This window comes from Leptonychotes weddellii, chromosome 4, assembly GCF_054177405.1.
Source record: "Leptonychotes weddellii isolate Sample4059 chromosome 4, ASM5417740v2, whole genome shotgun sequence".
Taxonomy (NCBI): domain Eukaryota; kingdom Metazoa; phylum Chordata; class Mammalia; order Carnivora; family Phocidae; genus Leptonychotes; species Leptonychotes weddellii.
Window position 1 is genome coordinate 106,947,182 of NC_138372.1, and position 13,304 is coordinate 106,960,485.

Consider the following 13,304-nt stretch of genomic DNA (forward strand, 5'->3'; position numbering starts at 1 on the left):
CCATCCCTCCCACCCCACCCCCACTCCAACAACACTCAGTTTGTTTCCTGCGATTACGAATTCCTCATATCAGTGAGATCATATGATACATGTCTTTCTCTTTTTGACTTATTTCACTCAACATAATACCCTCCAGGGAACAGGGATTTTAAAGAAAACAAAAGACTTCAAATTTTTTCTTCATTCATATTCTATGTAGTAACAAAAAGCAACAACAACAATAAAAAAAAAAAACCCTTTTGTTTTCCCCTCAGGATATTTCCACTAGATTTTTATCATCACAACTACAACTGCCCCTTTGATGTCCCCCCATCTCTTCCTAATCACAGGAATAACACAATAATAGGGATAATAATACCTTTCTAATATACGAAAAGGTTTACTCCTTGCCAACCTCTGAGCTAGTTTCGAGCCCCTTACATAGACAGGAACATCAAGGCTATAAGAGGTTCAATAGTTTGCCCAAGGTCGCAGAGCTGGGATCTCAGTCCTGGTTTTTCTGCCTTCCCAGCCTAAGCTTTCACCAACCTGAGCACTCTGACCCCCCTCCCACATAGTCCCACCAATAAATGGCCTGGATTCTCCAGGAGCTTTCCAGAACCTAAGACCTTTCTTAACTTTCCCCTCACCATCAAAACTTTCCTATCATGGGTCTCACTGAGCCTAATTATGTTAAGTTATGGCAGTTAAATTAACCCTGTAGCAGTGTTACACCTAAAACAGTGCCTTTCACGTTCTAGTCGATAAATATTTTGTTTGGTTGACAATCATTTACATCTCAAATAATGTATCTGCTTTCTAACAAGTGACTTCAAAACCTTCCTCTAATTAGCTTCTGACAGCCAGAGTCTGCATATTGCATTGACAGGATAGAGGGAATGATGCCCTTCAACTGTCATGAACACAACTGATTTAAACGCTCACCGATTTGGGGGGGTGGGGGGGGCGTGGGAGGAGGCAACTCGCATACCCGGCATTTGGACTTCCCCAGTGTAATAAACCCTACTTGTTGTCTTTCCCACTCATTGTTATCTCCCTATCACTTAGCCCAGAGCATGAACAGTAGATTCCAAAGAAACACTTGATCAGATGCATGGATGCATGGATGGATGGATGAACAAACAACAGACGGACGAATGGATGAATAGACAGAAGTGAGTTATTTTAAAGATGGCCACTTGGTTACGGACTATATATTTAAATCAGAGTCTATTTTTTATCTGAAGACTATTTTTTTAGAGGGTGGGAAAGGGACAGAGAGAGATGGAGAGAGAGAATCTTAAGCAGGCTCCACGCCTAGCAGGGAGCCTGACACAGGGATCGATCTCACAACCCTGAGATCATGGCTTGAGCCGAGATCAAGAGTTGGAAGCTTAACCAACTGAGCCACACAGGTGCCCCTATCTGAAGACATATTAAGGAGATATGTTTTATTGTAGAATTTAGATTTGTTAGAACCCAATTTAAAATATTTTCAATCTGCAAGTCTATAACCACCTATAAATTAAATTATATATCATTATATATAATTATATATATATGTAAATGTATATCATATACATTATATGTATATCACATACTATATATATGTAAATGTATATCACATACTATATATATATGTAAATGTATATCATATACATTTACAGAAACACTTTTTCATTTTGTACAAATTTGCCTTACGTTGTAAAAATATACATATAAAGCATTCTTTCAAATTTAGTTTGCCAAAAACATTTTATACATCTTCAAACAACAACAAAGAAAAATCTACTAAAAAAATTTACAAATATAAAATCAAAGGTAAGTTCAAACACTACTCAAAGGTCAAGCTGGCCTTATACACTTCTATTTCTAAGTGGGAGTGGCAGATTGCCACATCAGGTGGTACAGCTAAAAGAACATTTCTGTTTGTTCAACACTGTAATTTATTTTCTATTCAGTAAACTGTGAAGTTTCTACACTAAATACATTTTCATAAATGAGAAAATAAACATGCTAAATCAAAGCAGGAACTGTGATTTTTATGGAGTAAAAATGCAAGTGTTCATCAGAATTCAGGAAACAGGAAATTTGTTTTTATTTTTTTACCCAGATGTGAGAGGGAGTTTCCACAATTATGACCACAGAAAGGCCATAGCACAAGATTCTAACTCCTTCATCTGTCTTTCACGAGGCTCACTCTCCTAGCCCCGTGGAAGATTCCAGGATGCCAAATTATAATCATAATAATCATTCTATTGACAGTTTGTTCCTTTTTCTGGTCAAGATAATAAAACTTCCCAGAGAAATTGAACATTCAAATTTTGAATCATTTCCTTTAGTTATCAGTCTTTACTCGTCCTCCCTTTTCTTCTCCTAAAGCAACCTCAATCCAAACTATTAACTACCATTGCAAATAAAATCTCAACACTATTGTTGATTTTCCCAGTAAGAATTAGCTTTGAAAAGTGGGAAAGAAAAAAAGCACCCCTTGGAGAAGGCAGTTCACAGGTGTCGTGTGGCCTCTGCCATTTCCTAAGTGTACGACCCTGAGCTAGTCTCCTTCTCCTCCAGACCTTGGTGAGCACCCCGGCAAAGTGGGGGAACTACAGAATCCATTAAACCCACCCCAAGCCCCAGGGGGCAGCAAGGATTCCACCTTCGTGACACCACAGTCCTGTACCTTCACGGAGCCACTGAGTTTTGTCTTCATAGCCTGTAAAGCCAGGGCCCCATGCCACAGCTTCGCAACAATCCTACACAAGGTACGACATGCCCACCTCTGAATGCAGGTGCATGCAGACACAAAAGCCCCTCACCAGGGTGTGTGGGGGGAGGTAGGGAGACAAAGACTGTTGTGTTGTCTCTTTTGATCTAACCTATTAGAGACAAGACCAATATTACAGGATAATTCTTTCTTAAATGGAATATTTAATTAAGCAAAATACCCCCTTCTCTACCCAGGCTGTATACATTATGGCTTCTGGTAAGTTGCCCTGTGACCCTTAACCTTTTGGAGCTTCAGATTTCTCCCATGTTAAACAGGAGTTTGTGCTGGGTGAGCTCTAAAGCTCCTTTTTGAAAATAAATTAATTATATATCTTATTAAAAAATAATAATAATGATTATATATCTCATAGATCTGATCTCATCACGTTCTCTCACTGAAGTCAAGGAAAGTCAATGGAAGTCTCTAATTTGGAAGCGATTCACAAACATGAAGCTCTACTTGAGCTATGCATGGAAATAATGGAAATAATGTAACTTGAAAAGATCCTCATTTCACTGTTAACCAGGCAAACTCCTCCTGGTATCTTCCCAGAGTAGTAAAATAAATGAATACAAGATAAATGTCTTTCAGTCAGGCGAATACACAAATGACTTGGGAGGCAGCGAAGCAAAAGGCCAGATCATTTTTACTAAAAGAAAACTTAAATGGCAGACACTAGTATTTGCCTGAAAAGGAAAGAGAAATATAGGATCACTGGGAGACCTGGGACTTGGAGGGTGGGGAATGTAATATTCAGAATTGCCACTATATCATGAGATAACATTCTTCACAATGTTCTGTTGGCCTATTTTGCAACCAAGGCCTAGACTCTTTGCAACTGAAGAATCCTGCTCTGCACACAATCAAACTTACTTTTTCTTTTTTTTAAATATTTACCTAATGCACTCAACTTCCCATAAACAGCTGGTATGTGGCTCAGTTACCACTGAACCCTTTCAGCAATGGCTGCTCTTTAAATATGCAATATAAAGATAAGCATGTGTCCTACAATATGCTCTTTCTTGGTAGTTCACTCTCCAATTATAAACTTTCAGGCCCACAGGGCCAGAAAGACAGACCCACCATGCATGATCTCCTGCTGGTCTGTGGGCAGGACCAGTGCCCATCCTGACAAGACTATCATTCATCTTCAGTGAAATGAGAAAATAGAACTAACGTAGTGAGTTTTTTAAAAGCTAGAATCTGTTCAACTTACAGTCTATGTTTATTCTCAGACTGCATCCTTCCTACATTCAGCTGGTAAAGATGTTCTCTCTATAAAATGATAGGGACAGCACAGTTAATATGTTCTTATTTAGAAAAAATAAAACTTGGCCACACTATTGGTTTCCCCCTCCTCTAATTTTTTTTTAAAGACTTATTTATTTATTTATTTATTTGAGAGAAAGAGCAGGGGGAGGGGCAGAGGGCGAGAAACACAAGCAGACTCAGTGCTGAGCACGGAGCCCGACGTGGGGCTCGATCTCATGACCCCAAGATCGTGACTTGAGCCAAAATCAAGAGTCAGATGCTTTACTGACTGAGCCACCCAGACTCCCCTAATTTTTTTTTTTTAATTTACTGCTCCAGCATAAAATCTAAATGCCTGGGAAGCACTCTTCCACAGAAGTATGAAAGTAGCGATTCATGTGTAAAGATTAATCATAATTTCCAAGAGCTATACAGGCCACAAAGTTAGGCTACCTCAAAGTCACAAAGAAGCTGACAGTCTTCTCAGACAAGAGACAAAATCAGAATATACAGCCTGAAAGTCAAATGTGAACCTCAATACTCAGAAATTCCTCTATCAGTTAGATTTGTAACAAAAATTAACGGGAAAATAAATAATTCCGGTAGTATGGTGGATGCACAGAGCACACCACTGTGAGCAAAATGGCACAATTCATAGAGCATTGAAGTTGGACTTTAAGAGCTATAGTATCTAGTGATGTCCAAAGAAGGTATGAAGCTTCTGCGGCCACCAGAAGAACAAAGACAAAAGAACTAAGTTTGACTGGATCTCTTAAATCAGCAACCTTCTATTCCTGTTGCCTTCCTGATTAAATATCATGATGCAAAATATCTGCACACTAAGTAAAAGAATTCCAGCTGGTAGACATGACTCAGACATTTGTAAGAATATAGTTAATACATGCAAGCCCATTAGGTTTTCAGGTAACAGGAAGAAAAATGCAGTACAATTTATTTTTCTCTTGCTAAGGCACTGTCATGTAAGCATAAACTTCGAGTATTAATAATAGAATCCAGGTTTACAAGATGAAAGCATAGTGAGAATGTCAGATGCCGTGGAAGCTCGTGTGTTTCTCAAAACTAAAAACTGCAAGAAGAAAAAACAGAAGTGGCCTGCTTTATCCATCTTGCTTAACGAAAGAGCTGCGGTTTAAACTGTTTAAAGTCACAAACTGTTAATTTTTGGAAATGATGTGGATGCTGGCTACTAGTAGTATCAAAAATATATTCAGGATCGTTTTTGCTGTATTTGTAATTTTAAAAAGTTGAAGGAGGTTGATGAACTACTGTTAGAAGCCATTCCTGTGTTACATGTAACAGACATGGTAATTATTTGTTTATAATGTTTAGTAAGCCATCCATTTAAGTTTAAACAAAATCAATAAAAACGAAGTATGTTGGGGTGCCGGGGTGGCACAGTCGGTTAAGCAGCTAACTCTTGGTTTCGGCTCAGGTCCTGTTCTCAGGGATGTGGAATGGAGCACTGCATCGGGCTCTGCGCTCAGTGTGGAGTCTGCTTAAGATTCTCTCTTCCTCTGCCCTTCCCCCCCTCAAATAAATAAATAAATCTTTAAAAACAAAAAGGAAATACGTACACATATATGATCTGGAAATTAAAGTTAGTCTTAAAATGCAAGTAAAATATGGAAAGGGTCTTAAAACTTTTTTTAATCACATACTCAAGAAGGTACCTACCTGATCCCCTCACTCTCCACTATTCTATTGGCAAGGTGGCCCTTGTCTCCAAGGTGGCCCTTGAGGGCAGTTCAGGACCAGAGGACCAATGGCAAGTTACCTACCTATCTCCACGTTAGCCTTCTCATTCCCTCCTGGACTATTCTACGTGACGTCTGTCTCTTCTCTCTTTCAGCACACCATGTGAACCCTCTCTTCCTTAAAACCCAGCTCAGGGGCTCCTGGGTGGCTCAGTCAGTTAAGTGTCTGCTTTCGGCTCAGGTCATGATCTCGGGGTCCTGGGACTGAGCCCCGCATCAGGCTCCGTGCTCAGTGGTGAGTCTGCTTCTCCCTCTCCCTCTGCCCCTCCCCACTGCTCATGCTCTCTCTCGCTCGCTCTCTCTCAAATAATAAATAAAATCTTTAAAAGAAATACAATAAAACCCAGCTCAGTATTCACAGCCTCCATTAAAACAAAGCAAAACAAACTAAACAGAAAACACATGGCTTGTAGATCTCTCCCTCTACTTCTGCACAGACCCTGCATTTATGCACTCAGTAGGATAGAGCACTAAACAAACACTGGATGATGATACAAGTATTTTCTCTAGGACTGAATCAGGGATAATCTGGGATAACAAAGAATATAAATATTATTCATCACCTATTTTGGAAAAATTACAGCCAGTAATTCCATTATCCTAAATATAAATATTTCTGCAGAAACAAAGCCTATCAGAATTTAATCTTTACTCAAAACAAACCATTACCTGTGTTTAATGGACCAGAGCAGTTAAAATGCCACCAAGTAACAGGACCAGTCTGAACATGTGGTCTGGAAATTCTATTCGACCACAGAGCAAAAAGCACACACCACTGACTCGCTTAATCTAATTAAGCTTTCCCAAGGCTGAAAATTCTGTGTGTCGCAAGCAAAGCCACTAAATTCTCGTCCAGAAGTTGTTGCCTACCCAATTACTCCCATCTCTCCCTCTCTGAAGATGGGTCAAGAGGAAACGATGAAACAGTCTTTCAAACCCAAAGCAGCCCTGCCCATCAGTGTCCTCCAGCCCCTCACTCTGCCCTCCCCTACCCTGCAGGTTGCACTCTTTTGGACCGCTTTGAGTCCTCTCTCCTCTCTGATGCATCCTGGTGTGCGCTTTTCCTTCTCATGTTGGGTAAGGACAGTGCAGTAACCAGAAGTGACACAGAGACAGGGCAGAATTGTTTTAAGGTAATACAAGTGAAAAGATGTCTGTAGACACTGAGGAAAAAACGTCCCTAGGATGGTAACGTATGAAGTCCTGACTGTCCTCATCAAGGCCTTTATCACAATCCGCAATCACATACTCAGGTGCTTCCCAACTTACTGCAACCGATTCCCCTTCCCCTCCTTCCTTAAAACACTTAATATTTCACTTTTAAGACTCGAGTCTTGAGGCACCTGGGTGGCTCAGTGGGTTAAGCGTCTGGGTTAAGGTCATGATCCCAGAGTCCTGGGATCGAGCCCCACAACGGAGAAGCAGGGGAGCCTGCTTCTCCCTCTGCCTCTGCCCCCATTCATGCTCTGTCTCTCTCTCTCTCTCAAATAAATAAATAAAATCTTAAAAAAAAAAAAAAAGCATTCAAGTCTTTTTTAATGAAAGGGATATCCTGAGATTCCAAAGGCACTTTTTAAAAATTGTAATTAAAGTAATATGGACAAATACTTCCTCTACCTTGATTCTATGAAGTACATATATCACTTATAGGAATTATACAACAGTGATTTTCAGTCACTGAGGTGGGACTGGACACAGTATCTAGCCATGTTCAATTCCATACAGGCAGTTGGGAACAATAGAGAACGAAGACTGGCACCCCGGTGGCCCCCAAAATATACTGCTATGCGCCACCAAAGTGCTATTTCCTGGAGAGAACTGTGGGTCCTTACAAGAAGACACATAAACAAGGCCTGGACCAACAGCGACATCGCCTGAAGTTCACCAACACGGACTGTCTCTTGAGTACCCAGCAGTGGATGAATGATGAGTGTAAAGAGAAGAATGTGGGGGTGCCTGAGTGGCTCAGTCATTAAGCGTCTGCTTTCAGCTCTCAGGTCATGATCCCAGGGTCCTGGGATCGAGCCCCGCATCGGGCTCCCTGCTCCATGGGAAGCCTGCTTCTCCCTCTCCCACTCCCCCTGCTTGTGTTCCCTCTCTTGCTATGTCTCTCTCTGTCAAATAAATAAATAATATCTTTAAAAAAAAAGAGAGAGAAGAATGGGAGGGAGACTTTTTTTCAGCTTAGTCAACGTGGGCCATTATAACAAACGACCACTGACGGGGTGGTTTACACGGCATTTATTTCTCACAGTTCTGGAGGTTGAGCGATCCAAGATCAAGAGGCTGGTAGAACTGATGTCTGGTGAGGACCCACTTCCTGGATTGCAGGCAGCCATCTTCTTGTCGTGCCCTCACATGGCAATGAGCAGGGAAGAGCAAGCTCTCTCTGGACTCTTATAAGGGCACTAATTCCATTCATGAGGACTCCATCCTGGTGACCTCATCTAACCCTAATTACATCCCAAAGGCCCCACCTCCTAATACCATCATATTCAACATACACCTGGGGCGGAAGGGGGAGAGGCACCAACACTTTGGCCCATAACGGGAACCCACAGGATCAGTGAAAGTGTAGACACTGAAGGTTACAATCCATGAGTGCCATGGCACCAATGTGTCAAGTATGCTGGGCACACAGAAGAGGGAGCAATTAATTCTGCTTAGGGAAGGGACTCAGAAAAAGTCCCATGGAAGAAAGGATACTTCAACTAGGTATTGAAGAAAGAGTAGGAACTGACTAAGAAGGTAAGTGGAGAGGGAATTCTTCAGACAAAAGAATGACACCTCAAAAATCTCCTTCTCTCTCTCTCTCTGTAATTGCCTGGGGTGAATAAAACCAACTTACCAATTTTAATCAGAGCTAAACTAGACTTTTGACTAATGTTGAGATTTCTCCAAAAGTTATTGGTTTTCAGTTTATCATCTATTCGTAGCATCTACAAAAATGACCTACTGAATTCGCAGAGGCAGCAGAATTTTTAGAACAGTAACAATACTGAAATGAAACTTAACAGTGTAGTTTACCTTTGTGGCCAATCGCCCGTGTGCATTCTCCAAGCTCACCAAAGTTGATGGGAAGTGTCATTTGCTGCCCAAGCATACATTTCCTTAAGTACTTTGTTATTTTAATATAAATTGATAAAATTTAAATGCTATATACCTACTTCTAAACTCAACCATTCTCAGTAAATCGCTGAATACTTTACATAAACAGTAAGATTTTTACAAGATGATTTGTTATTCTTACCTCCATGGGAAAAGCTTTGAAATTAACTGTGTGCTCAGAACCACGCTGGTTTTCTCTCCCCCAATGAAATCTAACTTCATACAGTTCAAATTCATGCCCTTGAGGCAATGGACCTCCTGACAGAACTGAAAAGAGAAAGTAAGTTCTGTTTAAGTAACAGAAAACATATTCATCAGTACAGTAGAATACCGTAGAATAAACATGGGGGACGTTTTTTGACAGAAAGCTCTTGTGAGCTCTAAAGATTAAATTCATGTAGCCAAAATGAGAAATATATTCTAACTGTGGGAAGCATTCACACTATCACACTGATACAGTAAAGTTCAAAAACTCTGAAATACTTGGTAATATTGCATACCATCAACTTCTTGTGTTTCAGGTAAAGGAGTAGACAAAGAAGACACAGAGGACCTATCTCTCTGAGACTTACACTTAGCACTACTCAGGAGACAAGGACAGGGTTTACGTCCCAGACTGACCAACAATTTGCTATCGACCAATCAATAAATTAAACCTTGTTTACAGATCATCCATCTGTACCATACTTTCAATTTAGAGAATAAGTGTAAGCTAACAAAATTACCCTTGAAAAGAATGTTCACACCAATATGATTTTCCGAAAACAAAATCACACTTATTTACCATTTAGTACCACAGAAATGCAAATGAAATAAAATTATGATAAAATATTAACAATATTTAAAATGTTAACATTTGCGGGGGGGGAAATGTTAACATTTGTTCTACAGGGCCCTGCCTCTATTTCTTATTTCTGGATAGGACCCAGAACTTTGTCCCAAACAAGAGCACTCTAAAGGATGATGAAAAATACATTTGTGTAAAAGAACCTGCCTTGAGGCAATAAAACACTTTCCTTAGTTAAACACACCCTGATGTCATAGAGAAAAACTTCGTTCGTTACAAATGACCAATTTTGACACAAATGAAGACTGTCTGCATTTTTCCTATAAAAACTGTGAATTCTAAGGGCGCCTGAGTGGCACAGTTGGTTGAGTGTCCAACTCTTGGTTTCGGCTGAGGTCATGATCTCAGGGTCCTGGGGTCCAGCCCCGCGGTGGGTTCCCCACTCAGCATGGAGTCTGCTTGAGATTCTCTCTTTCCCTCTCCCTCTGCCCCTCCCACTCGTGCTGGCTCTCTCTCTCTAAAATAAATAAATAAAACCTTCAAAAAAAAAAAAAAAACCTAATTGGTATCAGCTAAGAATTATAAGTTATTTTTAGTCCAGGAGCTGACAAAATTTATCCCCTCCCCCAGGAAGCAGTCTCTGAGAGAGAGGGGCACTCACACTTGGGCTGGCATTGTGGGGGAAGCAGTACGCCCAGAGCTGAGTGCTGCACAAGGGAACGGGCCTGTGTTCAGCCTTACCCTAAACCCTAGAGGACAGGAAAGGGAATTGGTGTGGCAAGATTTATTTGTTTGGCTGGTTCTTCTTCCAATCACTTGTTCCAAGAAGAATTTAAGGCTTCTTACATCAAGTACCTGTCATCCAGCCAGAAGGCATAAATCAGAAAGAAGAGCAAAGGGAAAACGAAGACAGAGACAGAAAACAGATGGAGACGCTAGGCTATTGCACAAATGAATGCCGTGAAGTCCTTACGAAAAGTACCCTATATGTGTGGTTCTATTCCTTCTGCCAGCTCAAAGAAGAAAAAGAGCATCAAGCAGCAGAACACAACTGTAATTTTCCTCTCCAGGGGGAAAGGAAGTGAGACACATGGACGTTAGGATAACACTATCTCACACACGATTTTTAGATTTTCTTCGTGCTTGGTCTTATTTTAAGTTGTACAACAAATCAGAGGGGTCAGGAGCGCCTGGATGGCGCAGTCGGTTACACATCCAACTCTTGGTTTCAGCTCAGGTCGTTATCTCAGGGTCGTGAGATCGAGCCCCACATCAATGCTCTGCGCTCAGTGCAGAGTCTGCTTGAGATTCTTCCTCTCCCTGCCCCTTCTGCTTAACCCCTCTCTCTCTCTTTCTCTCAGATAAATAAATCTTTAAAAAAAAAAAAATTGGAGGGGTCAGTCAGTGTCCCCATCCCAATGAACAGGGGAGAAAGTGTGGCTGGGACAGTTCAAGAGTGACCTGCCCTGGGGCACCCAGCTAGCCAGCTCCAGGAGCCTGGAACTCCAATCTTCTGACCCACATCTCACCCTGAGACAGGACAGGGAAATTCAAATCTCTGCGTCTCTGAGCCAGAACTGAAAAAAACAATGAGTTCTTTAAGCCTGGGCTTCTAAACTGCAGTCCCTCCTTTGAGTACTACACCTCATCCTATTTCCCAAAACAATAAAAAAAAAAAGTGAACACGTGGATCACAAAGGTTTACAGATATCCCAAACTGCAGAGCAAGCGCACGGCATGTTCTCCAATAACCATCCACACTGTGGATGAAACACTTGTATTTCAACAAGCAATGACACAGTTTGTAAATAACCTCAAAAAATCACTCCTTTCCCACTGGCTGCCCAATGTTGGTCTTAAGAAAAATCAGGAAGGAAGTCTGGACTGTACCCACTCCCAGAGGTGGAATGTACCCCACCTCCCAAACCAAAAAGAATCCATGGGAAAAAGCTTCTTGTAACATCCCGTGCCACACCCCGGCCTCCACCATCAGAACTCGAAAACACTCCGCACACTCCCCTCAGCGGGGCAGCGAGGGCCTGACCTGAGGTGTGGGGGCCAGTTCCCTAACACTCTACTTTTTTTTTTTTTTTAAGATTTCATTTATTTATTTATTTATTTGAGAGAGAGACAGAGATAGTGAGAGAACAGGAGCAGGCAAAGGGAGAGGGAGAAGCAGGCTTCCCGTGGAGCAGAGGGCCCGATGCGGGGCTCGATCCCAGGACCCTGGGATGATGATCTGAGCCGAAGGCAGACGCTTAACCGACTGAGCCACCCAGGCGCCCCCCTAACACTCTACTTTCAACAGAAGGTGGAAATTGTCTTAGAGGAGGCTTAGCTCCACGTTGCTGAGGAAAAAGAAAGGGCAGCACTGTGAACGGAAGCACATGTGACATGGAAAAGAGGATTTATAAAATCTTTCCCCCAAACCTCTTTGTAGGGCACACGTACAGAAGCGCACCATACTTCTGAGCTGGTATAGAGCTGTCTACCCATACTTTCCTATAGAAACAGAGGAAAGTGACCTTGACAGTGAATTCAGGGCCCCAAAATACAACGCCCATCTGATCGATGCCCAGTATTTCTTTCCTAGGAACCAAGCCTTTAGTTTAGAACTTGAAGACAGAGCTGCTATTTTAAAAGCCCTAGAAACTCAAACTGCACCAATTTATGTGTTGACAGGGAGCAGTTCCAGGCCCACAGGGCTTCATTTACTCATCCTTTCAATTAATATTTTTATACCAGGTACCACATTAAATGCTTAAGATATACTGACTTGGCTAAAACGACAACATTCACTAGCCTCATGGATCTTACATTCTATTAGAGTGAAATGAAAATTCGCACGTTTATGAAGATCAACGTTTTGCTGAGTGGTATTTGGTCACCGCCTGGCAGATTTGTTAGCTGTGATGCCATTATGTTCAATAAAATTATAATGAAATAAGACCCTCACGGGTCTTACACTCCACTGGGTTGAAAAATAAACGCAAAGAAGGGAAGCCTTTTGCCCAGACCTGGTCCCCAGGGAGAGGTGACAAAGACGCCGCTTTCAGCCAGCAATCAAGGCTCCAGGTACCTTTTGCTGCAGATGAATAGTCCAAAGTTAAACCACACTAAAATCACATGGGCTGTACAAAGCCATAAAAAATAACAAAATACCGAATTCAGAATTTTATGAGGTGCCAGCTAAAAGCATTACCTGTTCATCCCCCAAGAATGATTGCATTGATAGACTAAAAATAAATAGCACCTCTGTTTTACCCATTTGGCAACATCCTCTTAAAGCTTTATTCTCCCTTTTCACAGCTTATTTTTTTAATAAGAAAACTAGTCATACCAAAAGGGGTGCACTTTTCCTACATTTATGAGCATCAAATTTTGCTGAGTGATACTTTGTCACCATGTGGTAGGTTTATTAGTTGTGATGTCATTGTGTTCAATAAAATTACAGTAAAACAACATGAAACTCCCACTGATGACACGCTGCACTTCCTTAGAATAACACACTGTGGAAAGAATATAAAATAAATTGATGCCATTTCCACTAGCTGCTTTTTCTTTAATGCTCTTTAATAGGCATGGCTGTTACGCTTATACACATAAAAAGAGCTCCTTTCAGAAGCCTCTGCAA

At 41.3% G+C, this 13,304-nt stretch overlaps 1 protein-coding gene across 3 annotated transcripts in view; it reads right to left on the reverse strand.

Moving 5' to 3' along the window:
• Positions 1 to 13,304, reverse strand: part of CA8 (carbonic anhydrase 8 (inactive)) — an 84,720-nt gene that overhangs the window by 62,964 nt on the left and 8,452 nt on the right. For all 3 annotated transcript variants that reach the window (XM_081816030.1, XM_081816029.1, XM_081816031.1), the window contains exon 3: positions 9,026 to 9,150. In XM_081816030.1, the coding sequence (XP_081672156.1) occupies positions 9,026 to 9,150 (125 nt within the window). The remainder of the gene's footprint in view (positions 1 to 9,025; positions 9,151 to 13,304) is intronic.